The sequence below is a fragment of the Oreochromis niloticus genome, linkage group LG22, assembly GCF_001858045.2.
Source record: "Oreochromis niloticus isolate F11D_XX linkage group LG22, O_niloticus_UMD_NMBU, whole genome shotgun sequence".
NCBI lineage: Eukaryota > Metazoa > Chordata > Actinopteri > Cichliformes > Cichlidae > Oreochromis > Oreochromis niloticus.
In genome coordinates, this window is record NC_031985.2 from 32458772 (window position 1) to 32485263 (window position 26492).

A 26492-nucleotide genomic window follows, 5' to 3' on the forward strand; every position below is an offset into this window, starting at 1 on the left:
GTTCGTACACCGGAGCATGCTTTCCAGATTCAAGTAGCATCACCTGTAGCATCAGGTCATTCATTTGTGACCTGCCAGTTTGAGCTGCACTCAGTTGACTGTGTTGCTCAATAGTGAAAGAAACGTGCAAAGGGCTAATTTGATCTCCTTACGTAGCATTGCCTTACTGGACCGCAGCCTCTCCTGTAGGAGGCTGTTAAATGTGAATTCTTGTTGTTGTAGGTGAAAAATATATTCTTACTTCAGGAGACGTGAGCTGTGAGAACATTCTGTCTCATTGCCTCACAGCCAGAGGATCAGCTTGGTGAAAGAGGTTTTTGTGAAGTGCTACTGCACATCGTGCCACAAGAAAAATGGGGGCATAACAATCCTGCAGTTTCTGAGTGTATGTGTGAGTTTTCACTTTGACGAAGAGAGAAAAAAAAGAAAAAAACCCCAAACAACTCTCACACAGTGTCAAAAGATAAAAACGGCACTGCCACGACTTGGCCGCAGTCGTTATAAAAGACATGATTAAAGATGCCGGTGGTGGTGTGCCAGGAAGAAACTTTTTTATTATCTGCATTCCCTCAATCAATACATCTGCTTCCAGACAACATTAATGATCACCGTCAAGAGCTCAGCGACTGAGACAGAACGTGCTGGAGGATTTCAAAGGGGGTGACAAATGTTTACAGGAGGGGGGATATCAGAGAGGGCATTCGAGAGCTGCAGTAGAGGCATTATCAGGGTTTATTTGGGGGGGTTTCACATGTACATTTCTTTCCTTTAAAGGTATTGTCTGTTTCTCAGTGAGCCATAAGGGCTGAAAACTGAATATAACAAAAGCTGCATTTTTCCTTGTGGTGCCCCTTTCTGTATATATGTACAGTGCTTAATAAATGAATTAGAGCGCCATAAAACTGTCATAAAAACAAGAAGAAATCTGTCAAACATGTGTTTAAAACTAAAAGTTATATTGTTATTGTCATGATACCTGGGTTTTGATTTTTCTGGAATCACTATGCTTTTCTTTTGATGCTTGTGTGTTGTGTTCAGTTTTGCTTCCCCTGTCTTGTTACTCCTGATCTGTTCTTGCTGTTTTCCCCAGCTGTCTCCACTTTCTGAATTACCTTCTTGTGTATTACCTTCCTCTAATAAATGTATTAAGCACTTAAAGTAGAAAAGAAGTAATATAAACGTGATAAAAACAAATGAGAAAAAACTCACCAAGTGTAAAAAGCTTTACGTACCTCTTTCCCAGCTTTACCGTCACGTCCAGGTGATCCAGACTTTCCATCTTCTCCCTGTGCCGCATAACAAAAAACATCAACTAAACAAGGAGAGAATATGAAGTTTGCATTATGATGACTCATAATGTAACCTTTGTATAATGTAACCAAGTATAGCACAGCACTGCAGGCCAGAGAGTGTACTGTAAGAATCTATATGATGCTTCCAGACTACGCTGGTACAGTCTGCACTTGTAAAATCTACTTTTAATTTGATGATTGAGTTTAATTTACATGGGAGTGACAATGAAGGGTAAGTCTCGTGTCTATGGCAACACTTCCTCTAATAAGCTGTCTGCAGAGTGGCTGCAGGGCGAGGAGGCTGCCTGCCTCGCTGTGACTCACTCAGACTTGTCTGTAATGAGCCATGCTATTGGTCACGGGGCTTTCCTGCAGGTGTGTGGTGTTTGAGAAGAAAGCAGCAGGTGCAATGAGTCTCTATCAAAACGGGTGTTTAAAAAAAAAAGAAAAGGTGAGCCTCTGGGCTGGTGTCAGATATGAGGTGATGCTGCAGTGCGGCGCGCTAAACAGCGAGCGTGGCTTTGTGCTATACCCTGCACTCCTGCTGTGAGTAAGGCTGTTGAGCCAGAGACTAAGTAACACTCCTCGCCAGTTTCACACTGCATGCATTTGTGAGCAGTTGAGAAAGTGACGGCGCGACACTCTTCAAAACCACCAACGACGACACTCGCGGCTACATTAGTCGTCCTTACGCTCTGCGATGGCACCATCACTGATTATATTTGCATATTTTACTGGTTTTTCTTGAGGGTAATACGAATGCAGCAAGTCTGCACAGACACCAAGATTATTTTGGGTAGTTGTTTCAGAACCCATCACGCTGTCTGGGAAACTGCACACCTCTTCAGGAAAAAAGATGCTGTCACAAAACATAAATAAAAGTGCACTGGTGCAGATTTTCTGCTTTTTTGCACTGCCAGAGTCTCAAAATGGTTTTAGCTTGCATTTTTAAGGTCAGCTGTTTATGCGTGGCCTTGTGAAGTAAAAGAAGAAACTGTGTCCCTTCTTGTTGCTGGAAACTCTCAGTATTTGTATTCTTTAGTCGTGGCATTACATTAGTTGATAAAGTCTGTAATGTGCTGGGTTATTTTACTTTGCTTTAGGAGTCTGATACTGCATGAAAAAGGAAAAATAGTTATGTTTTAGTTAAACTGACGGTTAGACTACCAGGCAAGCTCAAGATAGCCAGCCTTTCTTTGTGGTAACGGGCTGAAAAAAAACCTTACATCCTCAGAAGACAACAGTATTGGAACGGTGGTTCCTTGCGTTTGATGTTTCAGCTATTCAGTAAAGTGGAAACGATAATGGACAGCTATAGAGAAAACGAAAAATGTCTTCAAAAGTTATCCATCATGTATCTATGCTTTGCCTCCAAAAGCCAAAAGTCTTTAAAATGGTATTTTAAAGTTTTCCTTTGGTCATTGGCTGCTTTTTCACTCATTATGATTTCAGTCTTTGTACCTGACCATTCATTAACACTGACCTATAACTCCTTTCTCTTGTAATGTCTCTAACATATTACTCTTGTTTAACAGCTCTGCTCAAACACATTAAAAGCAAACCAACCTTAGAACCTGGAGCTCCAGGTTCTCCTCTGTGGCCTTTAAAGCCCTGGTTAGAAAGAGAAGGTGCAGCGAATCAGTCACAGCAATTTGCATATCACCAGGTTCTTCCATCAGATCTACTGCTGGTTACTTACAGGGAGTCCCCTGAGCCCTGGGTTTCCTGGGGGTCCAGTTTCACCTTGTTTGCCCTGAAAGGAAACACCTTGAGTGAGCAAATGTGAATAAATAAATACAGACAAAATCTTCCAGTTGGTGTTCAAACTTTATGTGCTCTGTGGGTCATTTCCATCAACTTACAGGTTCTCCTGGTTCACCTGGTCTGCCATCTTTTCCCATTTTGCCAGGTTGTCCCTGTGATAAAGGAAAACAATTATTTAGGGTCAACGTCAAAGACCCAAAGGCCCACTTATGGTTTTATATTGCTGCCCAAAATAATCACAGCACCCAGCAGGAACTGCATATTCATGATGCTTTACGTTCTCATGATTTTTCTTACTATCAAGCCAGGAAGCCCTGGTGGTCCCTGGATTCCTTTGAGACCCTCTTTGCCCTGGTGCAAACAAAGACAAAAACGGGTCACCAACAAAAAAGAAATGATTAATAGCCATTATTACGGCACAGGGCGGTGACCTACACGCTAGAGGGAAGCGGGTTGTACAATAATGACACATGGGTAATGGGTTCTCTGAGCAGAAAGTACACAGGGTGCTAACTGACCTTTTCTCCAGGGGGTCCTGGGGGGCCCGCAAGCCCAGGCAGCCCATCGTTACCCTGAAGAGGAAGAGATGATGTCAGTGGAGGTCAATATTCACTTTTTTTTTTAAAAAAAGCTCCCGTATTCTGACAATGTTATAAACAAGGCTAAAACATCCACTCACAGGTGTACCCATTAATCCAGGAGGACCTGGGTGACCAGGAGGCCCTGGGTGACCCTATTAAACAGATAATGGTCATTAAAATCGAGCTGAAGACTTTGCATTGGATGTTTCTTCAAACACAGCGAGAGGAAGGTTGGAAATGTCACAGTGGAAAAACAAACCTTGTCCCCTTTGTCTCCGGGGTTTCCAGCAGGTCCTCGATCACCTTTCACACCCTGTGGTGACAAAAAGAGAAAAGCATTTGGTTGGACAAACTCGAGAAAATAAAGTTCAAAATATGACCCTAACATCTGAATGATGTAAAAAAACAAAACAAAACTGATAGAAGCAGCTAATAAGTTTGGCAGTAAGTGAGCAAACGTGCCTTTCCTCCATCAGCTCCGGGGGCCCCTGGAGGTCCGGCTAGTCCTGGCGGGCCCTGCAGTGACACAGCAGACCATCAGTCTCTGTCCGAGCCAACAGTAGCGAGCACAGTCGCTGGTTGCTAATCGTTCACCGCTACCCCCCAGAGGAGGCCGAGCTAATGATGCAGACAGAGCCTCGCCATCCGTCACGGCAGGTGACTGATGAGATGAGGCTCAGACCTCATGACTCACACAGGGCAGCAAACACACACTTTATAAAATGTGTTTAAATACATGCTGTTACATTATAATAGACTTTAGACAAGAGAAGTGAAGTGAGGTCATTCACTTTAATTATGACATGTTAATAACTTTGACCCACTTGGTATCCATCTTCCCCATTTTTCCCAGGAGGTCCCTGTTGTCCTTTATCTCCTGGGATTCCTGGGAGTCCAGGTGGTCCCGGTGGTCCTGCAGGGCAGTCTGAGCAAAACTCCTAAAGATGGCACAGACACGCTGTCATCAAATGATCCACATATCAAATCATATCAAATAATGGCTTCTTACCTTTGGGTCAAAGTCTGGGGCTTTTCCCTGGGAGACAGAAAATAAATGAGTTAATAGAAACAAAGCAACATCAAGGGATCTGTGCACAAGCCAAAATTGTGTCCGAAAAAAGTATCACATATATATAGAATATAAACATCTTGCTTCAAAATGAATGCTGCGTTCTAGTGGACTCTCAAGATTTCCAACCTCAACTTTAAAACTAGATGCCAGTTTTATTCCCATTTCCCCGAGCCGCAGCCAGAAGCTGACCATTTACATTAGTGAGACTCTAAGGTTGACTTTATTCTTTAACAAGAAGAAAATATAGTCTTATAAAGTTGGTAGAATGAGCATGTTAGCAACATCCATTCAGCCGTGCATCTGTTTCCTGCCATTTATTTGGGTCCAGGTCGTGGGGGTAGCAGTCTAAGCAGAGGAGCCCAGGTCATGGCCTCCAGGTCTAAGATACTGAGGCAACGTCAAGGCAGAGAGGACACATAAGATGCCCAAACCACCCAAACTACTCTGAGCTCCTCCTCAGTGACTAAGTTCCCTCATCCTCGCTGTACAGCTACACCCGAAAAACCTTCAGAGGAAGATGATGCTTTGTACGTACTTTGAAACCCCCATAGAACACTCCAAAGGACACTGCATGTAGTATTAATTTAGTCTGAGTATTAATTTAGTCTCTCTCCAATATTGCTCTCATTTTATGTCTATTTTGTTTCATGCTAAAGTCTGAGAAACATATTTAGCTGCTAAGCTTAGGTCTTTTTAGAACCTTTTCATGGAAAATATAATGTGAACCAAACAGAAAAGCTGCGACCAACAAGTCCAAACTATTTGGTAAAAATTGCTCTGATAACTCACATGATCCTAGTGATAGTGACAGGACAAAGTGTTCTCATATCCCGCTTTATATTTAATGCATGCACTAAAACTAAGCAAACAGCTGGAGAAACAGAAGCTCTGATGTAGCTTGTTGTTCTCTAGCTGTGTGTACTTACAGGCTCTCCTGGTGAGCCCTTTTCTCCTGGCCTTCCTGGCAGACCCTACATTTGGAGAAAAAGCAACACATCACATTTTCTATCAGCTGAAGATCACAGGTATGCATCATCATCCACCAAATCTGTGGTTCACTGCAGAGAGTTATACAAGTCAAGACAAGTGAAGCATAAAAAAACTTATTTATGAGTAAATATTTCAGTGTTGGACTTACATTGTGACCTGCTGGGCCTTGAGGACCAGCGACACCTGGTGGACCCCTCAAACCCTTAAACCCAGAAATACATGTTAAAGAAGATACAATAATAGCGTGGAGTTATTTAAAAATGCTTCAGTAAATATTTACCACAAGTCCAGGTGGTCCAGTTTGTCCTGGAGGTCCCTGTAAACAACAGTCATGGTGAAATTTGTGGCTAACGTTAAAGCAACATTCTAAATCTTCAGGATCTAGAAGATGAGATGTTACATTTTCAGTGTCACATATTTTGGCATTAGAGTTTATCTTTGGTGCTTCCAAGTAGATAAAAGAAATTAAATAAAAACAGGATGGGCGTTAACAATACTCTGTCGCTAACTTCGATGGGTTACCAGTGATCTGAAAGTCAAAAGGATAACTGTGGTGTGGTGTACGTACCGGTTGTCCCACTTTGCCTTCTCCTGCAGGACCCCTGTCGCCTGGTAACCCAGGTTCTCCTCTTGACCCTGGTTGACCCTGGCACGAAAAGAAAAAGCTAAATTTACTTCACCCTCCAGCTGCCATTATGTTTAGCTAAGGTTCTGGCGTACTGCATTCAGCAATGATTGCCGACCCAGAAATACAACTCAGTGTTTATCTGGGTGATTGGAAAAAAATGAATAAAACAAATACAATCTAAGGCTGACATTTCTGTAGTCAGAAGAGAAAACGTCTCGGTGATGAGGGTGAGCAGTTTGACACCATAAATCCACCGAATGCCCCTTCCCAGCCTCACGCATGCTGAAACCTTCACATCAGGCTCTTCACAACAAAGAGGCAGTCATAATCAGAGCGACGGTCACAGAGCAGTGGACACGGAAATTGCTTTTGCTGCTTTCTACAAAGATGAATTGTTTTTTTTCCTCATTCGGGCAACAACAACTAAAAAGAAAGAAAGTTTTTCCACATCAACAAAAGAGCACCTGTGCATGATAAACCGGAACAGCCGAGGAGACCTAGAAAACTCTTACAAACTTCTGAAATGACATTACCTTCAGCCCTGGGGGTCCTTGGATTCCCTGTGGCCCCGGGTCTCCCTGTAATACCACAAATAAAACTGGTTATTAACCAAAATACTGCAATTAAACATCTTTGAATAAATCATTTATGTTCCACAAAGAGCTCCTATTCTTCATGCACGTGACTGTATCGAGGCCTCAGGGCCGCACCTGGCAGCTGTAAAAGAAGGAACAAGAAAAAAAAGGGAGTGAAAACTGCTGTGAGGCAAATCTGTTGTGCCCCTCTGCTGTTTTAATGTTATATGTCTTAACAATGTCCTTCCTGTTTGCTCTGCCCTGTCAGCAGGACGGCCACATGTTTGGATCACGGTGAAAAATGATGAAGACACATGTTGAGCTCCAGCACAAAATGTGCCTACTCAGGCTTGTTTTCTGCTCATACAAGTGCTCATATTACGCTGCGGTTCAACAGGCGAGGAGATGTTTACAAGCAGAACACGTGTGGAAATACAGAAGACTGCTTCACAGGCACAGTCACACGGGAGAGGTAATCCTAACCTTGATAAACATACATTTCTGTTGTTAAAATGCAGATATAGACTTCACAATATCATGTCTAATATTGCTTTTCTGGTGTTGGTCAGTACAACAAAGTCATGCTGTGCTGGCAAATATTGTGCAAATTTACAGGATTAGTTCCCAAAAGATCCCAGCATTTTGAGTCGAAGCAGGAATTGTGTATAAATGTATTGATTGTTTACATTATTAGGATGTCAAGTGTCAAATAATAATCAAATAATAAGAGAAAACAATATGGTTTGGCAGTGTTCAGTAGGATAATTCTCCCAAACTTTAAAGCAGCTGAAGGTAAACTGCTTAGGAATAAGAAATAGGAAAAAGGAATAAAATGTCTATGCAAAATTCCTTAAAACTGCAGTTCTTCTAAAGGCCACTTGAGGTAGGCTGCAAAAGTGAGTCAGTCTTCGCAGACTCCAATGTTCAAATACCAACTTCAGCCTTGAAAATAACTTATTTACAAGCCGGTCATGCACATCTCTAGAGCTAATTTTGTCCTCGGGTAGGTGTAGCCGGTGGCAGTCGGGTAGGTGTAGCCGGTGGCAGTCGGCTAGGCTTCACATACGTAACATACTTTCTGAGCATTTTAGTTGAAATATTGGACAAATATTATGGATGCTATGTAATAAAGCCCTTACAAAGAGCCCGTGCTCTAATTTTAGGTTGAAATTTTTTGTTTGTCCTCTTTATAACTAGCATTAGCTGGCTCCATGGTGTAGCCATGGACAGTATAAAAGATGGATACAGCTGCCATGCTGATGGAGATGCAAAAATCTTAATGTGATACAGAAGCGCTAAAATCCAAAAAAGTTTATCTATTCTAATCATAGCTGGTAAACGCTTAATTGTGGCACTTTCCTATAATATGATATTGTATTAAATATAATAATGAATCACTTTAAACGTCATTATATTTGTAAGATGAACTATGGTAAACATTCAGTAAATAACATAGCTGACAACAAAAAAGGTGTGCCTTACATTTTGCCCATCTTTCCCCTTCCCTGGTAGTCCAGGAGGTCCAGTCAAACCAGGCTCTCCAGGTGGTCCTGCGGGACCTTGTTGTCCTGGTTTTCCAGGTTCCCCCTAAAATAAATAATGGAATAAAAAAATACTGCTTTTGTCTCTCAAGTCAGCAAAGCAGATGCCTCAGATATTTTTTGTTGCTCTGGATTCTGAAAGAAATTTAGGCAAAGTCAAATTCAGTTCTATGTATGATCATTTATTATTTTAAATCTCAGTCTTATAATTATTATACATCTTTTTCTGCATATTAAAACTGCAAAGGCATTAGAGAGAGTACAAAGAGCTCTGAATTGCTACTCCTACATGTAGCTGCTGCAGCAGGATTCAAATGGATTCACAGACTGAAACAATGATGGAGGACATACAAGGTCACTCTTTTTCTCAGCAGTCAGTTTCTCTGCACTGCCAATACCAGTCTCAGCAAAGTCCTGATCCTGTCAAATCACACCCACCAAACGCACTCATGGATTTTAAAAATAAGCGACTGACCTTGTCTCCTCTTTGTCCAGCTGGACCTGGAGGCCCAATAATTCCCGGTATGCCCTAAAACATAAAGAGAACTGTTAGCTAATATAAGAATGTGTAGTATAAAGACATAGGAAGCACATGCAACAGACATAATTGATCAGAAAGAAAAGACTAACCACACTTCCCGGTAGTCCACGGGCACCCTGAGGGCCAGCTATGCCAGGTGGACCCTGGAAGAAACACAGAGGTCATCGTCATCCTCATCGTTTAGAAAACGTAGCGCTTGATGTTAAAAGGTGAATCCTATTAGATGGAACTACTTACAGGGTCTCCAACACGCCCGGTCTCTCCAGTGAGTCCAGTCTCACCCTTTGGCCCCTGAAAGCAAAACAGCTAATCAGAGATATTCCAGTCGGAAGGACTGCAGCTTAAAACGAGTGAGGAGATAACAAGCTTTGTACCGGTATCCCAGGTGGTCCCTTAAAACCTTGTTCACCAGGTAGTCCTCTTGGACCCTACAGAGAAGACGCATTAATTTAAAAATATATTTAAACGTTTCTCTTAAAGCGCTAAAAGGGCTACTCTAAAAATGAATGAAGAATAGTGATGATCCTCTACAACAAAAAGACTTAAGACTTACTGTCATATGCTGCCTTAAGAATATGAGTGTTAATTCCAGCACAGAATTCATGTTGCCTATTTAATGCTAAATATACCAATGCATTCTGTTCTGCTGCACCTAATATACAATATATCAGCAAAGCAGAGAGAACAGAGATTCAGGGCACTGCATGACTGTGTCAAATATTTAATTTACTTAGCCAATTAAGGAAAGTCTCGGGAGCTCTCTCACTGTAACAGGACATCCTCGCTGCAGCAATGTCAAATCTCTACTGGCACCTAGTGGGATCCTGAGCGTATTGCTGGATGAAGCTTGGTTATGTAAAAAGAGGAAGTGAAAACTAAACTCACCATCTCTCCTGGTTTCCCTTGATCCCCTTTCTCTCCTTTCTCTCCAGGTCTCCCCTTAAGGTAAAAGCAAGCAATGAAATAAATGGCAAAAATGCATAAGACGAGAAGAGTAAGTACAGCGTTTTATGTATACTGATCAGGGATAACATTATGACCACCTGCCTAACACTGTGTTGTTCCCCTTTTTCTGCCAAAACAGACCTGACTCGCCGCATGGACTCTACTAGACCCCTGAACGTGCTGATGGTGTGATGTGGTATTTGTTACCAAGATGTTGGGCAACACATCCTGTAAGTCCTGTAAGTTGTGAGGTAGCATCTCCATGAATCGGCCTTGTTTATCCAGGACATCCAACAGATGCTTGATTGAACTGAGTTCTGGGGAATTTGAAGGTCAAGTCAACACCTCAAAGTCATTGTTGTGCTCCTCGAACCATTCCTAAACCAGTTTTGCTTTGTGGCAGGTGGCATTATCTTGCTGAAGAGGCCATAGCCATCAGGGAGTAGTGTTTTCATCAAAGGGTGTACATGGTGTGCAACAATGCTTAGGTAGATGGTACGTGTCAAAGTAACATCCACATGGATGGCAGAACAGCAGAACATGGCCCAATGCCTCTGCATGCTTGCCTTTTTCCCATAGTGCATCCTGGTGCCAAGTGTTGCCCAGGTAAACAATACACACACACCCGCCCATCCATGTGATGTAGAAGTAAATGTGATTCAACAGACGAGGTCTGTTGTCCAGTTCTGATGCTCACATGCCCATTGTTGGCGCTTTCCCTGGAAGACAGGGGTCGGCATGGGAACCCTGACAGCTCTGTGGTTATGCAGACCTATACACAACAAACTGATGCTCTGTGTATTCAGAATCAGAATGAAGTTTTTCAGCAGTTTGAGCTACAGTAGCTTAACTGCTGGATCGGACCACACAGGACAGTCCATGGCCCTGTCACTGGTTCACCACTGTTCCTTCCTTGAACCACCTTTGATAGACACTGACCACCAGACCAGGAGCACGCCACAAGAGCTGCAGTTATGGAGATGCTCTGACACACTTGTCATAATCTGGCCCTTCCCATATGGAAAAGAAATAGTAAAAACTTATAAAAGACTTGCATAAGATGTGGCCTACTTCATATAGTGAATCATATAAGGCTTATATGATTTACTCATGAAAGTGGACACTTTCTCATTACTTTCATATATTGTTTTAGGAAGTATCCAAAACATACAAGTTTCATTTATATGATTTTTCAAGGGATCTTATATCTGTTTTCACTCTTGTACGCTTTTCATACAAGTTTCACACAAGACAGATACAAACTTTATAAGATTTATATATATCTTTTCCATATGGGTTGTCACACTCCCTCAAATCCTCACACTTGCCCATTTTTCCTTTTTCTAACACATCAATTTTGAGGACAAAATGTTCACTAATGTTTCCTAATGTTCCCTAATATATCCCACCTACTAACAGCTGCCATGATGAAGAGATAATCAGTGTTATACGCTTCACCTGTCTGTCAGGTGTCAATGTCTGATCGGTGGTATATAATATGTAAACAATTTTTTTTAAATCAAGCAAATTAAAAGAAACCAACAAAAAAACAAAACAGCCATTCTTCCCAGATTTGATTCTGGAGTTTGTGAAATAGAAGAAGCGTACTCACAGGTTCTCCGGGCTCAGGAATGACGTTTGCAACCTGTGAAGAAGAAAGCAGGTGACATTTCACCACATCTGCACTCTATTACAGTTAACACGCACACAAACAGCAGAAATATTACTCACATTTCCCGGAATGCCCGGCGGTCCCATAGCTCCCACTTCACCCTGAGGCAGGAGACAATATGTTCAGAGTCTGGATGCTAATTACCTTATTACAGCTAATACTGCAGGGTGACCATTAGTGAGACAAATACAGCAGCGTTGCTCCTATTCCTTCACTTTATTAAGGTGTCCAAAATATAAAAGAGGTTCCGGATTTTTCTTTTTTACCTTGTCGCCTTTTTCACCTTTTGGCCCAACTGGTCCTGTCTGTCCTCTCTCTCCCTATGGAAAACAAAATATTCATTTTTTTTTTTACAAATCTCAGATATTCATGTGCATATTAATACAGGGAAGTAAGAACTTTATAATTGGAAAGTCAGTCGGTCTCAAAATGGCATCTGGGAACAACCACCGGGCCCCTAGGGTTCCCAGGAGGTCACCCAGTGCAATTAGGGACATTCATTTTACTGGAGCTGACTTTAATAGAAATGATTACATAATGTACAAAAGTGAAGTAAGGACAGTGCCCCATGTTTGCAGAAGTAAATCAGAGATGTCGCTGTAAATGACTGTGAAAGCTTTGAGAACCTTACCGGCACGCCTCGGTCACCTCGTGCTCCAGCAGTACCTGCCTGTCCAGGGGCACCAGCTTCCCCCTGGAAAAAAAATTAAATGTAAATAAAATGTATTCCATAAAATCCAAATGCCAAACAAACAAAAACGAAGGCAACTGTGAGCTCACTCTCTCCCCTGGAGGTCCTCTTGGTCCAGGAGGCCCTTCGTCGCCCTGCAGAGAAAACGCACTTGTTAATATGGCGGTTTTCTGAATAAATAACACAACAAGCACAAGCTCAGTGTATTTCTGGGTAAGGTTAATCACGTTACCTTGGGTCCAGGCTTGCCAGGAAAACCATCTGTTCCACGCTCGCCCCTGGGCCCCTTTAGAGACACAAGATTATAATTTAGATGTCATACTTTCAAAACTCGTCCCAGCCAAAAGCATTTTCCAGGCACATCACCAGCCCGGTGGCACCAGTGAGCCCACTGTTTAGCAACCAAAACATTTTTTTAAAAGTTTGCTTGTGGTTTCTGTGCAACTTTTCTTTTATGAGGAAGCAGAGTTTGGATGAGCAGCCTGGAGCTCGCCTCCAAAGTTGCCCAACAGCCACAACACACACAACTCTGCACAGAGTCTCACTCGGTGTGAAGAATCTCCCAATCAAATGTACCAAAGCCCTGAGATTCGCAACAACGGTAAAAAGAGAAGAATAGACTTGTTTTCTGTGATATTGTGATTTGGATTTGTTTTGCTTTGTCATTTTATCTTTTCTCATCCATGTGTACACTGCGAAGATGTAAGATTTAACTAAATTTATGAATATGGTCAAAACGACCTGCTGAAGTTTAAACTGAGCATCAGAATGGGGAAGAGAGGTGATTCAAGCAACTGTGAACGTGGCCCGGTTATTGGTGCCAGATGGGCTGGTCGGAGTATTTCAGACACTGCTGATCTACTGGGATTTTCCCACACAGCCATCTGTATGGTTTACAAAGAATGATCTAAAAAAGAAAAATATCCAGTGAGCAACAGTTGTCTTGTTTAAAATATCTTCTTGTTGTCAGAGCACAATCGCCAGATTGCTTTGAGTTAATGGAACAGAATCGAAATATCCTTTATGGTCCTTCACTGGGAAAATTCAAGTGTTCCAGCAGCAAAGTGACAGTCAGATGGAGCATACAGATTCACACAAACGTAAAGAATATAACATAAAAAAAACAATAAATAAGAGTGTACGGGGCAAATTTACAACTTAAGAAAAGAAATGAGTGCTGTACAGTTATTAAAAGTAGCACATTCAGATTCAAAGACATGTTGAGTAGGATAATTTACAAAAAGATGTACAAAAAGTGCTGTAATAATAGGAAAGCAAATGTAATTCAAATAACCAATTATTACAACTAAGGTATCAGAGAAGATAATCTCTGAACACATAAGATTGTGCAGATGGATTAAAGCAGCAGGAGACCAGTTCAGTCAGCTAAGAACAGGAAACTGAGTCTACAATTCACACAGGCACACCAAACTAGATCACAGAGGATTGTGAAAACGTTACCTGATCTAATGAGTCTGAATTTCTGCTGTGACATTAGGATGGTAGGGTCAGAATTTGGTATAAAAACATGGAAGTGTAAATCTACCTTCTATCCACTGCCTTCTTCAAAATATGGCACAAGGAATTAAAGCTATTCTGACATCAAAAGATGGTGCACATGGTACTAGCTGTGTCACTTTTAAGTCCAAAAGGCCAGTATGACTGTTGCCACCTGCAAAAGCTGCTTAGCTATCACAGCCCATGCCACAAAGCTTTCAGTGCACATATTTGTGCTGCTGTTAATGCCGGTGGTTTTGAGCTTGAACTTGAGTCAGCAAACTGTTAACGACTTTTTAAAGTGTTGACGACTGTACACCTCTGCACTCGGTGAACCCAGCTGTGGACCCTAAATGCTTCCACTGTGTAATACCACTTACAGCTGAGCGATGGTGGCCTCCTCTTACAGCATCGTATTCAAATTCTTTAGAACCATATATTCTTTCACAAATGTTTGCAAAGGCAGACTCCATTACTGCATGCATGGCTCGACTTTATACACCTGTGCCAATGGGACTGGAAACACCTGAGGTGTGGGCTAATATTTTTGTCTCCATGATTTTTTTCCAGTATGTTCTGTGGTTTAGTTATGCTGACACTCAAACTTGGTTCATAATTACCTGAAATAAATGATCAAATGGTAAAAGCCTGAGAACCAAAACCTTTCCTTGTTGGTAGCTTGTAGCTTAAAGACTCATCAACATTACAGGGGTCAAAGTGAATACATGTAAAAGTTTTTCTTCTGAGATTATGTGGAAGAACACCACAAAAATATGAATAATATACATTAAGACTATTATTCATGTCTGGCCTTACGTAGATGAAATTACTAGTATTTACCAAATAAAACCTCTCAAGATTTCTTATTTTATTCACAAATTCCTCACAAATAGACTCAGAGTTTATTGTTCTTCATTGTTCTTAGCATATCTACTTCCCCTCCAGCATGTTTTGAGCCCCTTTGAGGACATCTGCTACCACTGCTACGCAGACGATATCCAATTATACATTTCTTTTAAGCCCCAAGATGTTTCTAAGCTACAGATTTTGAATGATTGCTTAGATGTCAAATCTCTGGTTCAGTCCTGCTTTTATCACTTAAGAAACATTTCTAAACTAAGCCCCATTGTATCTCCTACTGAACTGGAAATTGTCATTCATGCTTTCATTTCATCCTGACTGGACTGCTGTAATTCTCTGTTTACATGTTTAAACAAAAACTCTTAGGAGCGTCTACAGATTGTTCAAAACGCTGCAGCAAGACTTCTAACTGAAACATCTGAGTATTCATGTGTGACACTGTTGCTCATACAGCTGCACTGGCTCCCCATTGAATTCAGAGTCCATTTCAAGATTCTGGTACTGACTTATAGAGCTCTTCATGGACAAGCACCTGCCTACGTCACTGAACTTCTACAGCCCTATGTCCCTAGCAGGTCTCTTAGGTCATGTGACCAGGGTCTACTTGTCATGCATCATACAAGGCTGAGAACTAAAGGAGACAGAGCTTTTGCCACTGTGGCTCCCAGACTGTGGAACTCCCACTGAGCTTAAGATCTCTGGACTCAGTAGCTTCTTTTAAAAAACAACTAAAAACACATATTTTTAGAATTGCATTTTGTTAACTGTTGTCTGTTTTGTCACTTTTGATCACTTTGTGATCTTTTATCTAGAAAAGTGGTATATAAATAAAGTTTTACTTACTTACTTACTTAATAGTTTGAATGCCAAAAACTGCTCATTAGCTATTTGCTTTATCAGTTAGCAAGATCTAAAGTTTCTAACTGTAAATGTCTAATCTGCTGCTGGAAACAAGGCTGATGTGCAGAGTGAGAGAGAAAGTTTGGAATTGTGAAACAAACAATAAGCTAACCGTAATCGTTTTGATTAGCACACCTTGAAAGTTTGTTCATCGTAGGCAAATCTAAAAGTTTCACTCACCATGGCACCGTCATTTCCAGGAAGACCATCCAGTCCATCTTTACCAGGAATACCCTTTGAAAATCAGACATCAGATGCAGACGTTCGGTGACACACACAGGGGAACTACCAACAAACACTTGGCATTATAAGTACCAGCATTAAGTTTTTATTTAAGCCCGCAAAAGTTTAACTTACAGGTTTTCCAGCCTCTCCCTGTTTGCCTGGAAATCCAATTTCACCTGGCAGACCCTTCGGGTGAGAGAAAAACCACAAAGGCATCTCGTCATGTTTTGAAGCAAATCTTCCTTCACTGCTAAATCTCATGAGCAAAAATAAAGACTGTCATTTCTAAAGGTCAGTTTCTAGTCACTTACGGGAGGTCCAGTGTTTCCTTGGTTTCCTGGTGGTCCAGGTGGACCCTGAGGACCCTGAAAAATAATTTTTATAGCGTGTGGAAAAAGTTGACTTGATCATATACACAGATATTTAGATGTTTGATGAAATAGATCCAGCTTTTATTACAAGAACAATGTGCCAAGATCTAATTTTCTTTTCCAAATATTTGAAAAAAATGTCTAAATTTGAATTTATTTTAAATTTTAATCATATGGATTTCCAGAAGGCAAAGTTGAAATCATTAGCACTGAGCAGCCACTAGAGGGGAGTATTGCAGCACAGTTTACCATCAATTCAACCTTGGCTAGTGCTTGAGCACAGGGGACATTTCTGTTTGGCTACAGGGAGCAATTTGGGAAATTAATTGGTATAACCTGTTGGTTTTAATTTAGCCTGTTTATTTTCCCTCTATTAAAACATACAATGAAGAGACCTTTGAGAGCACTGCAGCAATTTTATGCTTTGTAGACCACAACAAATATTGAGCAGCCCACATAATTTAAATAGCAAATTATTCCTCCTCAGTTCTCCGTGAGAGGTCATCGGGGCATTACAGGAAGCACTGACGTAAGATGTTCATAAACAACACATCATGTAAACAGAGCTGCATAGAGGATGATGCTATGGCAACGTAAAATGAGTAAAATGAGTATTACATTTTTCCAAAGCAAGTATTTTAGGGATGCTTCGCCATCCCTAAAATACAGACAACATATTGTGATTGTGGTTTTCCATGTTATTTTTAAAGACCGTATAAGATAGAAACTTGGGACTCATTTAAGAAAAGCCCAGTATACCACTGGGCTTTTCTTAAATGAGTCCCAAGTTTCTATCTTATACAGTAGCTGCTGTTTTGTGAGCCTCTGTGCTGCTCACATGTAACTGTTAAGGATGAGGTAATGCTGGCTGGTCTCACCCATGAATACAAGTAGGGTTAATATGTACTTTATGTCTAGCTGTGGCTGAAAAAGAGGATTTGGTTAGTACGGCAGTCTCAATGGACATTGAGTCCTGTCCACTAGAGAGTGATGGCTTACCAACAAATCAAAATGATGCTAAACTCAAGACTTTTTTTATAGACACTACTTCATATTTGCATTATTGCAAAATTAGGCAACATTTTGTCAGGATTATTCAGAATGGGGGGAAACTACATGTGAGCCACACAAAATACAGTAAAAAATATTTGAATACAGCTCCAGAATCTGGAAGTTCATTTCTAGTAATTTTTTGTAAAGTAATACATATTTGTTTAAAAAATGCATTACATTCACAGACTGTATAAAAGATGGTCATGGCTTCCACGTCTAAACAGTTCATTTTAAAAGGCCACCAGGGGGCGATAGCTGTGGTTACAAAAACGCTTCCAGCCTACAGAAGTGTACTTACATTTACATATTCGTCCATTTGCTCTTACATTTCGGTCATTCAGTCAGTGTCAGAAAGGAGATTTTTCCAGGATGTGCTCATTGTCAGACCCATCTCAGGGCTTCAGAATGGGACTTCACAAACCATCACAGTAGCTACGTTCATCTTTTATACTGTCTATTACAACTTTTTGTAGCTTTGTTTTTATAATAATGCTGTATTTTTCTGGAATGTACACATGGGTAAATAGATTCGTTCTGCACATCTCTTGTGATAGATGTATTTATAGGTTTGACCTAGCTTTGATAAAAAACAACTCATAATCACTATCATCACTTTACATGCTGCAAAATCCAATATCCAAATGGTTCTTACAGCAGGTCCAGGAAGGCCATCCACGCCTGGGAGTCCACTGTCACCTTTCCTTCCCTATAAGATAACAGTATATTAGAATAAAAACAATGAAATGAACAAATGATAACAATAATAAAATATTCAGCACGAAATTGTCTTAGTAACATCTGAGAAATGTGAGCTTATATTTGCTACTGAGGGGTTTAGACACTTTGGAGTTCAGAGCGCAGTACTCTGAGCTATTCAGAACTTCTTCAAACACAGCAATCTTGAAAACAGCTTTCAGACCTTAAAACTGGGAAAGAAAAATGGGAATATTTTAGTTGAGCCGCTTTCATTTGGTACATTTGGTACATACATAAAATAGAAAGCTCTGAGATTTTGGTTGAACTTCAGTAAGCTGCTGATGACAATGATGTCATCTCTGCCTGTGCTCCACTGGTGGTCTCATTTTACAAGTTGAGAAGCTGTTCCTCGAACATTAGTGTATTCACGTGCTTTTATGTGGGAAGGTTGAGCAACACTAATCCAGTAGACAGCATTTCATTTCACTTCTCTCTCCCCAACCAGTCGCAGCAGATGGCCCCGCCCCTTCCTGAGCCTGGTTCTGCCGGAGGTTTCTTCCTGTTAAAAGGGAGTTTTTCCTTCCCACTGTCGCCAAAGTGCTTGTTCATAGGGGGTCATATGATTGTCTGGTTTTTCTCTGTATGTATTATTGTAGGGTCTACCTTACAATATAAAGCACCTTGATGTTGTGATTTGGCGCTGTATAAATAAAATTGAATTGAATTGACTTTGGGTGAAATCTCATAGTCATGTTGGGTGTAAAAAAAGTGTAAAAAGTAACGTGTTAAATGTAACAATGTAACAATTTGATTAATTTAACACATTACGGTACTAAATTCAGAAATTGCATTACAGTTAGAATTATGTCATTAGCTGCATTCTACAGGATCTTCAGTTATCGGCATGTCAGGCATATAGAAAGAAAAAAATAAAATTTAAACAAACATGTTTTTTCTTCCTGCACATTGGGATACAGTCCGCTGATTTCACTTTGTAAGAAAATGATGGATAGGTCTAAGTGGAAATATGGACATTACTTTTAATAATAAATAATGAATGTAATAATAAAAAAATTGTTTAAGATTATTTTATGGAGTAACAAAAAGGAGTGTAACAAATCACTTTTTCTGGGAGTAAATGAGTAACGTACAGCATTACTTTTAAGAAAAGTAACAAGTAATGTGTAATACTTTATTTAGGTCATGACCCCAGCACTGCCTAGAAAGTATATTTGTATTAACAAAACCAAGATGTGAAATTGTTGTGGGTTCTAGCTGTTATGTGTAGGGCAGCACGGTGGTGCAGTGGCCTCACAGCAAGAAGTGCCTGAGTTTGACTCCACCATCTGGTCAGAGCCTTTCTGGATACTCTGGCGTCCTCCCACAGCACAAAGACATGCAGTTAGTGGGGTTCAGTTAATTGGTGATTCCAAATTGCTCATAGATGTGAATGTGAGTGTGAATGGTTCTCTGTCTTTATGTGTTAGACTGGTGACCATCCAGGGTGTACCATGCCTATCGCCCTGTCGTAGCTAAAATAGGCTCCAGTGCCCCACAGACCCTGATAATGATAAGCGGAAGAGGATCGATAGTGTAATTGAGAAACATTAGTTTTGGGGCAACTCACAGTTTCCCATTAAAGCTATGGTCAAATTATACTTAAATCACACATTTACTTCATGATTTATTTATAAAACATCTATATTCTCACTATGTAGGCTACTTTTCAACTAGTCACAAAATTTTACTGTTTTAATCTTTTAAAAAATCCTTTTGTGATGATTGCTGTTGTTTCTTCTGCATTCACATAAAACTACATGCTGTCAGATTTTTCTTAATAAGTTTGTTGATGTAATCATCTTCAGTCCTTTAAGACAGTCAGTCAGCATTCCAGGCTTCAATCAGCGATCATATAAGGATAAAGGTGAAGAAACAGGACTCAGCAGCATTGAAACCAGACAACTGATGACTGCTTTTCAGCTGCGGAGGTGAAAGCAGCCCAATCTATACCTACTCAACCATATGGCCAACTCTATTAGCACTGGCAATAGTGGAGGCCAACCCATTATCACAGACCAGAGCCTAGCTTTAACTCCCTCACCTCCACACACACACACACACACACACACACACACACACACAGACTTATTCCCTGTGAATCTTCAGAGTGGGTTTAACAATCCTAAACCTGAAAAAAAAAATAGGTCAAACTTCTCACAGTCTGTTTTTCTGAACGATTCTCTTGGAAAGTACCCCATGAAGCTGCAAAGTACTTCAGCAGGACTTCCACTGATATCATGAAAAAAAAACAAGGCTACATAGAGGGATGTTTTCTACATATTCTGAAACATAAACCCAGTGTGGCTGTTTTATTAATGCTGTTAAAGCATAAATATTTTGGAGGTAGAGAGTTCGTCTTTTGACAAGGTTTGGCTTGACTGTGTTGCCCAGCTGAGCAATGACAAAGTCACATACTGCTGATAAGAAGTTCATTGCTCCCAGTAGAGAAGGGAGGGGAGAGGAGGTCACTGTCTTTGTTAATATTTTGGAGGAACAAATTATGTAGAACCACTGTGTCTGTTTTAATTAATGTAATAGAACCAGTGTTGAGAGAGAGAGAGAGGAAGAAGTATACAAGACACAAGGGACGAGTTGTTGGAGAGCACTGATAAAAGCTACAGCATAGGCTCTGAGTAGCATGAAGAATAAACAGCAGCTTTCTTGATTCTATACAAAGAAATTCTCCAAATGTGGTAAGGATAATATTAATCATATAAAATATTTTTACTGGTTTTTGCTTGTTTGTTTGTGCATGTTACTGAATATCAGAATGATGTCGTATTGGTCATTTACTGAGTGGGATCTGATTTATCGTTGCTCATGACCTCAAACCTATCAGAGTATGTGTGTACACTCCCAGTGTACTTATATATGATTTATAGTAAAGTGTTAAGTCTGGACGCACCTTCTGGTTTCTATGTTTTTTCTTTATTTTTGCTACTTTCTACATTGTAGCTACATACTGAAGACATCAGATAATATGAAGCAAGATATATGGAATTATGTAGCAAAGAAAAAATTGATAAATGACTTGCATTTTAGATTCCTCAAAGTAGCCACACTTTATTAATCTCTGGCTCTCTTCCACAGCATGTCTTTTATCTTGTTTTCCTTCTCTCACCCCAACCGCGGCAGATGGCCCCGCCCCTCCCTGAGCCTGGTTCTGTTGGAGGTTTCTTCCTGTTAAAAGGGAGTTTTTCCTTCCCACTGTCGCCAAAGTGCTTGCTCATAGGAGGTCACATGATTGTTGGGTTTTTCTCTGTATGTATTAGATGCATCTACTAGGAGTGCACAGTGGTCCACCAGTATTTTTATGCACATAATGGAGCTTCAGGATAAGAATTTGGAATGAGGCCATGAGTAGTGCAAGGTCACAGCAGCATTTTTGCCAAGTTTCTTAAAGATTATTTTTTTGTCCCCTGATTTCCAAGACATTGAGGAAGAATTTTACAAAACCACACAATTACATGTTCTGACAGCACAGAGTTAAGGTTACCGCAGATGACGATTTAGACCTGACAGGAATTAGCTAGATCCAAACCCCTACCCTAAACCCTAGATAGACTGCCTGTGTCCTGAAGGTGTTAATCCTCTGAGGCCCCGTTTGTCGTTGTCTCCCCTCCCTCATGCCCAATCTGTTGCAGCAGATTCAGTTTAATTCAGTTTTACTTATTTTGCACCAAATCATAACAATCACCTGAAGGCGTGGTGAAGACCCTACAACTACACAGAGCAACAATCAGATGCCCCCTGTGAGCAATGCATCACAACTTGTTGTGATTTTGAGCTACATAAAAAAAATTGATCCGAACTGAATTGAATTGAACTGAATATAATTTTCAAGCTGAAACTCTTCCTGTGAGTTTAAAGTACCCCGTATTCACTCAGTTGCTAAAACTGTCAATGCCATATTCAAAAGTAAGGTGAAAAAACAAAATGTGTCCGAGTTCCACTGTAATTTAGTTTGAAATTGCTGAGTAACATAAAACCAAAAATACAATTTGGCAATATAATAAGAACAAAGAAACAGGCTGCTCCTCACATGACATCTAACCACGAGGCACGGTTCTATCTGTGTCCTGTGGTTAGAGCTGGAAACAGAAAGTCAGATGATGCAAAGATAAAACAATCATCAGGTGAACTGAACCTCCCCCGGTACAATAAGGTGATATTCCACCACCCTCCCAACAAAATTAGATTCTTACCCTCTGGCCAAATTCTCCAGGGTTACCGGGTAAACCTTGTTCACCAGGAGGACCCTGAGGAATAAATCACCAAAAATGAAAACCGGAAAACTGGCATGTTAATAAATTGTTGAGCATTGCATCTGATTGTGGCTTTTCAACAACAGCAACTATCAAAAGCTAAACAGCAGGAAAGAGGAAGAAACGAAATAATAAATCAGGATCCTTACAGGAGGCCCTGGGGGTCCTTCAGCACCTGGAGGCCCTTGTGGTCCAGGCTCACCCTGAAACAGGTCAAACAGACACGTTTTATTACAGTAATAGTGAAAAATTAGTGAAATTAATCATCAATATTTTCAATATACATTTAAACTTACTTATCCTTTGTCATTCTATAAATTTGTTTGGGTAGTTTATAATACATTTGATTAAGCAAATTAATATATTCTCTTCAATTCATTATTTCCATTTACCGAAATTAATATCGTTTAGCTTTACAATTCCAATTTTCATAAAATGCCATATTTCACTTACTTTTCACACACAAAGCCACATTTTCCAAAGACCAAAAACACCAAATTACTCATAAACAGCATATTTCGTGAGGGTTATTTTTATATTGGTGCCTGGATTTCATCCTGCAGTAACAATCTGCTGTCAGTGAAGATGTTAAACAACTGCTCACCTTCTCACCCCGTAAGCCTTCTGTTTGTACCTGAAATTAAAGCACTGAATAAATAATGACATTCTCACTTTGATTTGTGAAATTCATTGATAGTTACTGTGATGAAAAAGTGTTTGCACAGTGTATGTAAGTGTTTTTTCTCAAAGAAAATAACATATCCATCATTAGTCATTATTAAGCTCATTTTCTTCATCCCATTAAGAGATGTTAAAACGTTTTTTTAACCCATCAACTAGAAATAATCTATATTTTTAGATATAATAACAAGTGTTGTCAAGTTTCAGCTACAGTCCTGCACTTCACTAACAGACACAGTGATCTCGCTTCCTGTCTTTTTATACGCTTCAGTTAAAAACACGACGATCACTCTTTGATGATCTGCTCTGTCTTTAGCAATAATCATTAAAAAATAGTTAAAATGCAACATGTGAGGTTTAAATGCATGCTGCTGTAACCCTACTATCTTCATCATGACGCAAACCGATAATCCTTAAGAGTATAATTCTCATGTACTTTTGGTGTATTTTTGGCACTTACCGCATCCCCAGGTAATCCGGGAAGACCTCTCTCCCCCTGTGACATAGGTCACACAACAAGGACAAACCCATCATTAGAATCAAGAGGCTCTCAGGGTAAAATAAGGGATGTGATGATGGCACAGCAACAACCATAATTTATGAGATGAGCTGTAGTGCAGGCTAAAAGAAAGTGAAACTTGTGGGTAAAGAACCACGGCAGCTCTTTGTGCTTGTGTGTGCATTAGTGTGTGTGCAGCTGGGTGTGGTAGAAGCATGTGCGTTCCACTGGAGGAATCATCAAAGTTGGTAATTACAGACAGACAAATGAACTGCGTTTTAGTTTCTCAGACAAATGAGGGGGCTGACTTTGATGGTGCACAGAGGAGACTGAGGAATGTCTGGAGAGAGCAGACAGTAGCTTGGGAAGCTTCTGATAAGTCTTTGAAAGAACTCATATCAGCACCACTTAATAACATTACACAACAGTATCATCAACTTGTAATCAAGTGAACAGTGTTCCAAATACAATAAAGGTAAGTGGGTGGGCATACCTTGTCACCTTTAACCCCGTTGGGCCCAGGTACTCCAGTCAGACCTCTCAAACCCTAAACAACAAAAGAAAAAAAAACATAACCAACAAAAACCTATTAATACAAAGGTGATGGACCAAATGTGTCACCGACTGATGTCGCCATCAAAAATCAACACTTACATCCTTCCCAGTTAAGCCAGGTTTTCCAGGTAATCCATCAAGACCTGGCTCACCCTGAAATGGGAAAATTACATTTTCTCTTTTAAAATGTAGGCAAAAAGGCAAACTTCAAAACCCAAGATAAAAGAACCTTCAAGTAATGAATAAAGAAGGAAATAAGAAACAAAAAACATAATAGCATAAAATCACAATAGGACAAAAGAATAATAGCTATTGTAGCTAAATGCTACAATACTGGGGACAGTTTCACACAAGATAACGCTGACTTAGACATGAAAATGTGTTTTGCTTAATAATGCTTATTTGAGCAGATATCATATTTACTTGCATAATAAATCACATCCAGTACTTCCTATACAAACAGTTCTTCACTTGCAATATACAATATCAAGAAAGACCTTCAATAAAAGGTCTTACACTACCATCAGGTTCCTCCACCATCATCAAGTATAAGACTTGTTATTAACATGTCCTTTGGGCCTCTTAGATATCTCTACATACTGGCTTTGGTTGTAGCTTAAATCTGACCAACCACAGTCGTGGTTAGTACGGGTGTTGCTTAATAAAGAGCAGCTTTTTCAGTCAGCAAGCACAACTTTAAATCAATCCTGTGTGTCTCCTCCAAACCACCTATTCCCTTTATCGCTTTACTGAGGTAAGGACTTTGCCAGTACTTTTCAGCAACAGGAAACTGCTTACTGTCTGACTGAACAGCTGATGGACAGCTCTAAAAGGGGCATCAGTTTGTCTGAATGGGCCTATATGTGCTTAGAACCTGCTACTCATCCCAATGCCATACGGCAGAGTAATCAGTGGACTGATTTGATGCACAGTTCTTTATTCAAACCATGTTTAAGACGTTTAGCTTGAAGTTAAAGCTGAACATGAAACACTGATCAGAAAAAGAACTCAACACAAAACAGCATTAAATAGTTGAAAACAACTGTTGAATCAGGGAAATAATCTTTCACTGGATTATTAAAAGCCTAAATAACATTCAGTGTGATGGCAAACAGCTCCTACAAAACTTAAGACATCAACAAAGCTTCAGCGAGCCTGAATGAAGTGCATTATATCCTGTAACGCCCCCACAGAATTCCAGACAGGAAGTGTGGAGAGTAAATCAAGGAAACCACATCTGTTTGCACAATTACGCCCCTCAGTTCTCAGTTCCTCTGAGAAGAAAAGTCTCTTTCTGAAAAGTTAAGCCCGTTATCAGGATTTGCAGTATGAGCTGGTGTTCTGCGCAGGTTCAACCTAGAAACGTGGCCCAAATCCCAGAACACGCTGGGAAAGCAAATGAGCTAACTCTCTCGTGACCTTCAGCAACAACTGTTTTAAAGATGTAGCTCGTATCTGCTGCAGCGGAACTTTTGGCCAAACGATTAGCGGCTGTAGCAGGAGGCCCCCAAGTAAGAATATGTGAAGAGTGAAGCAACTGTTTAAACTCCTGACGTCTATCAGGTTGCCGGTAACCTGGTCAGGTTCACAAATTTGGTTTACCCAAATGGAAAACTTTAATTGTCATTAAAGTGTATTTAATATACTTTGAAAGGTGTGAAAGGTAAAATCTCGTAGTTTCTGAAACTGTGTTTGTTGTAGCATGTGGCTACAAAGCAACCTATCCATAAGCCTAAGCCAAAGGGGTTTTAATACGTGTCTTACCCTGACTCCCGGTGTTCCCGTTTCACCTTTTATACCTGAGTCACCCTATAACAAACCAAAGCAACACGATTATTTTTATAGAAATATATTTCTATAAACTGCTATCAAATCAGACCATCATTTGGTGGACGTTAATTCGGATTATACTTACAGTGACACCTTTTGGCCCTGGTGCACCAGGAATCCCAGCATCCCCTTGAAGTCCCTGTGCAATAAACAAAACAAATACTTGTATTAATAAAAGTTACTGACTTCCACCAAAGCATCACTGTTTCTGACTCAGAAGCATACTGAGGCTCGCTGGGGTCGGCTGAAACTCCGAAAGACAAAAATAGCTTCTGTCAGTGATAAAAATTATCCCGAGAAACCCTTAAATGTTGACTTATGACCTTCTATCCACAAGCTATCCATTTAAAATGAGCAACTTTGTTGATGTTGTGACATAATCGAACCTTAAAAGACCCTCACAAGATTAGAGAGAGAACCTCAATGATCAGGTGATCTCCTATGAGCAAGCAATTAGTGACAGTGGGAAGGAAGAAGTCCATTTAAATGGAAGAAACGAAGAAACAGAATAAAAAATAAAGTGCTCAGCACACTGGAGTCCCCAGGCAAACTGAGCCTATATTACCACAACGAACAGATGGTTCAGGATCAAACCTTCTTACTTTATTTTTGATAAAGCTCTAATGATAAGCTTTATCAGAAAGGAAGGTTTGAAGCCAAATCTTAATAGAAGACAGAGTGTCTGTCTCCTGAACTGAGAGCTGGTT

At 40.3% G+C, this 26492-nt stretch overlaps 1 protein-coding gene across 3 annotated transcripts in view; it reads right to left on the reverse strand.

Moving 5' to 3' along the window:
* col22a1 (collagen, type XXII, alpha 1) overlaps window positions 1-26492 on the reverse strand; it is a 65817-nt gene that overhangs the window by 12900 nt on the left and 26425 nt on the right. For all 3 annotated transcript variants that reach the window (XM_019351034.2, XM_019351036.2, XM_019351035.2), the window contains 40 exons: window positions 25871-25924; window positions 25720-25764; window positions 24055-24108; window positions 23894-23947; window positions 23362-23397; window positions 22825-22854; window positions 22370-22423; window positions 22161-22214; window positions 17852-17905; window positions 16087-16140; window positions 15908-15961; window positions 15731-15784; window positions 12525-12578; window positions 12382-12426; window positions 12233-12295; window positions 11868-11921; window positions 11661-11702; window positions 11542-11574; window positions 9870-9923; window positions 9359-9412; window positions 9222-9275; window positions 9074-9127; window positions 8919-8972; window positions 8385-8489; window positions 6861-6905; window positions 6268-6345; window positions 5980-6015; window positions 5848-5901; window positions 5636-5680; window positions 4647-4673; window positions 4462-4575; window positions 4100-4153; window positions 3897-3950; window positions 3736-3789; window positions 3575-3628; window positions 3354-3407; window positions 3155-3208; window positions 2992-3045; window positions 2859-2903; window positions 1233-1286 (listed from right to left, as the gene is read on the reverse strand). In XM_019351034.2, coding sequence (XP_019206579.1) covers window positions 1233-1286; window positions 2859-2903; window positions 2992-3045; window positions 3155-3208; window positions 3354-3407; window positions 3575-3628; window positions 3736-3789; window positions 3897-3950; window positions 4100-4153; window positions 4462-4575; window positions 4647-4673; window positions 5636-5680; window positions 5848-5901; window positions 5980-6015; window positions 6268-6345; window positions 6861-6905; window positions 8385-8489; window positions 8919-8972; window positions 9074-9127; window positions 9222-9275; window positions 9359-9412; window positions 9870-9923; window positions 11542-11574; window positions 11661-11702; window positions 11868-11921; window positions 12233-12295; window positions 12382-12426; window positions 12525-12578; window positions 15731-15784; window positions 15908-15961; window positions 16087-16140; window positions 17852-17905; window positions 22161-22214; window positions 22370-22423; window positions 22825-22854; window positions 23362-23397; window positions 23894-23947; window positions 24055-24108; window positions 25720-25764; window positions 25871-25924 — 2139 coding nt within the window. The remainder of the gene's footprint in view (window positions 1-1232; window positions 1287-2858; window positions 2904-2991; window positions 3046-3154; window positions 3209-3353; window positions 3408-3574; window positions 3629-3735; window positions 3790-3896; window positions 3951-4099; window positions 4154-4461; window positions 4576-4646; window positions 4674-5635; window positions 5681-5847; window positions 5902-5979; window positions 6016-6267; window positions 6346-6860; window positions 6906-8384; window positions 8490-8918; window positions 8973-9073; window positions 9128-9221; window positions 9276-9358; window positions 9413-9869; window positions 9924-11541; window positions 11575-11660; window positions 11703-11867; window positions 11922-12232; window positions 12296-12381; window positions 12427-12524; window positions 12579-15730; window positions 15785-15907; window positions 15962-16086; window positions 16141-17851; window positions 17906-22160; window positions 22215-22369; window positions 22424-22824; window positions 22855-23361; window positions 23398-23893; window positions 23948-24054; window positions 24109-25719; window positions 25765-25870; window positions 25925-26492) is intronic.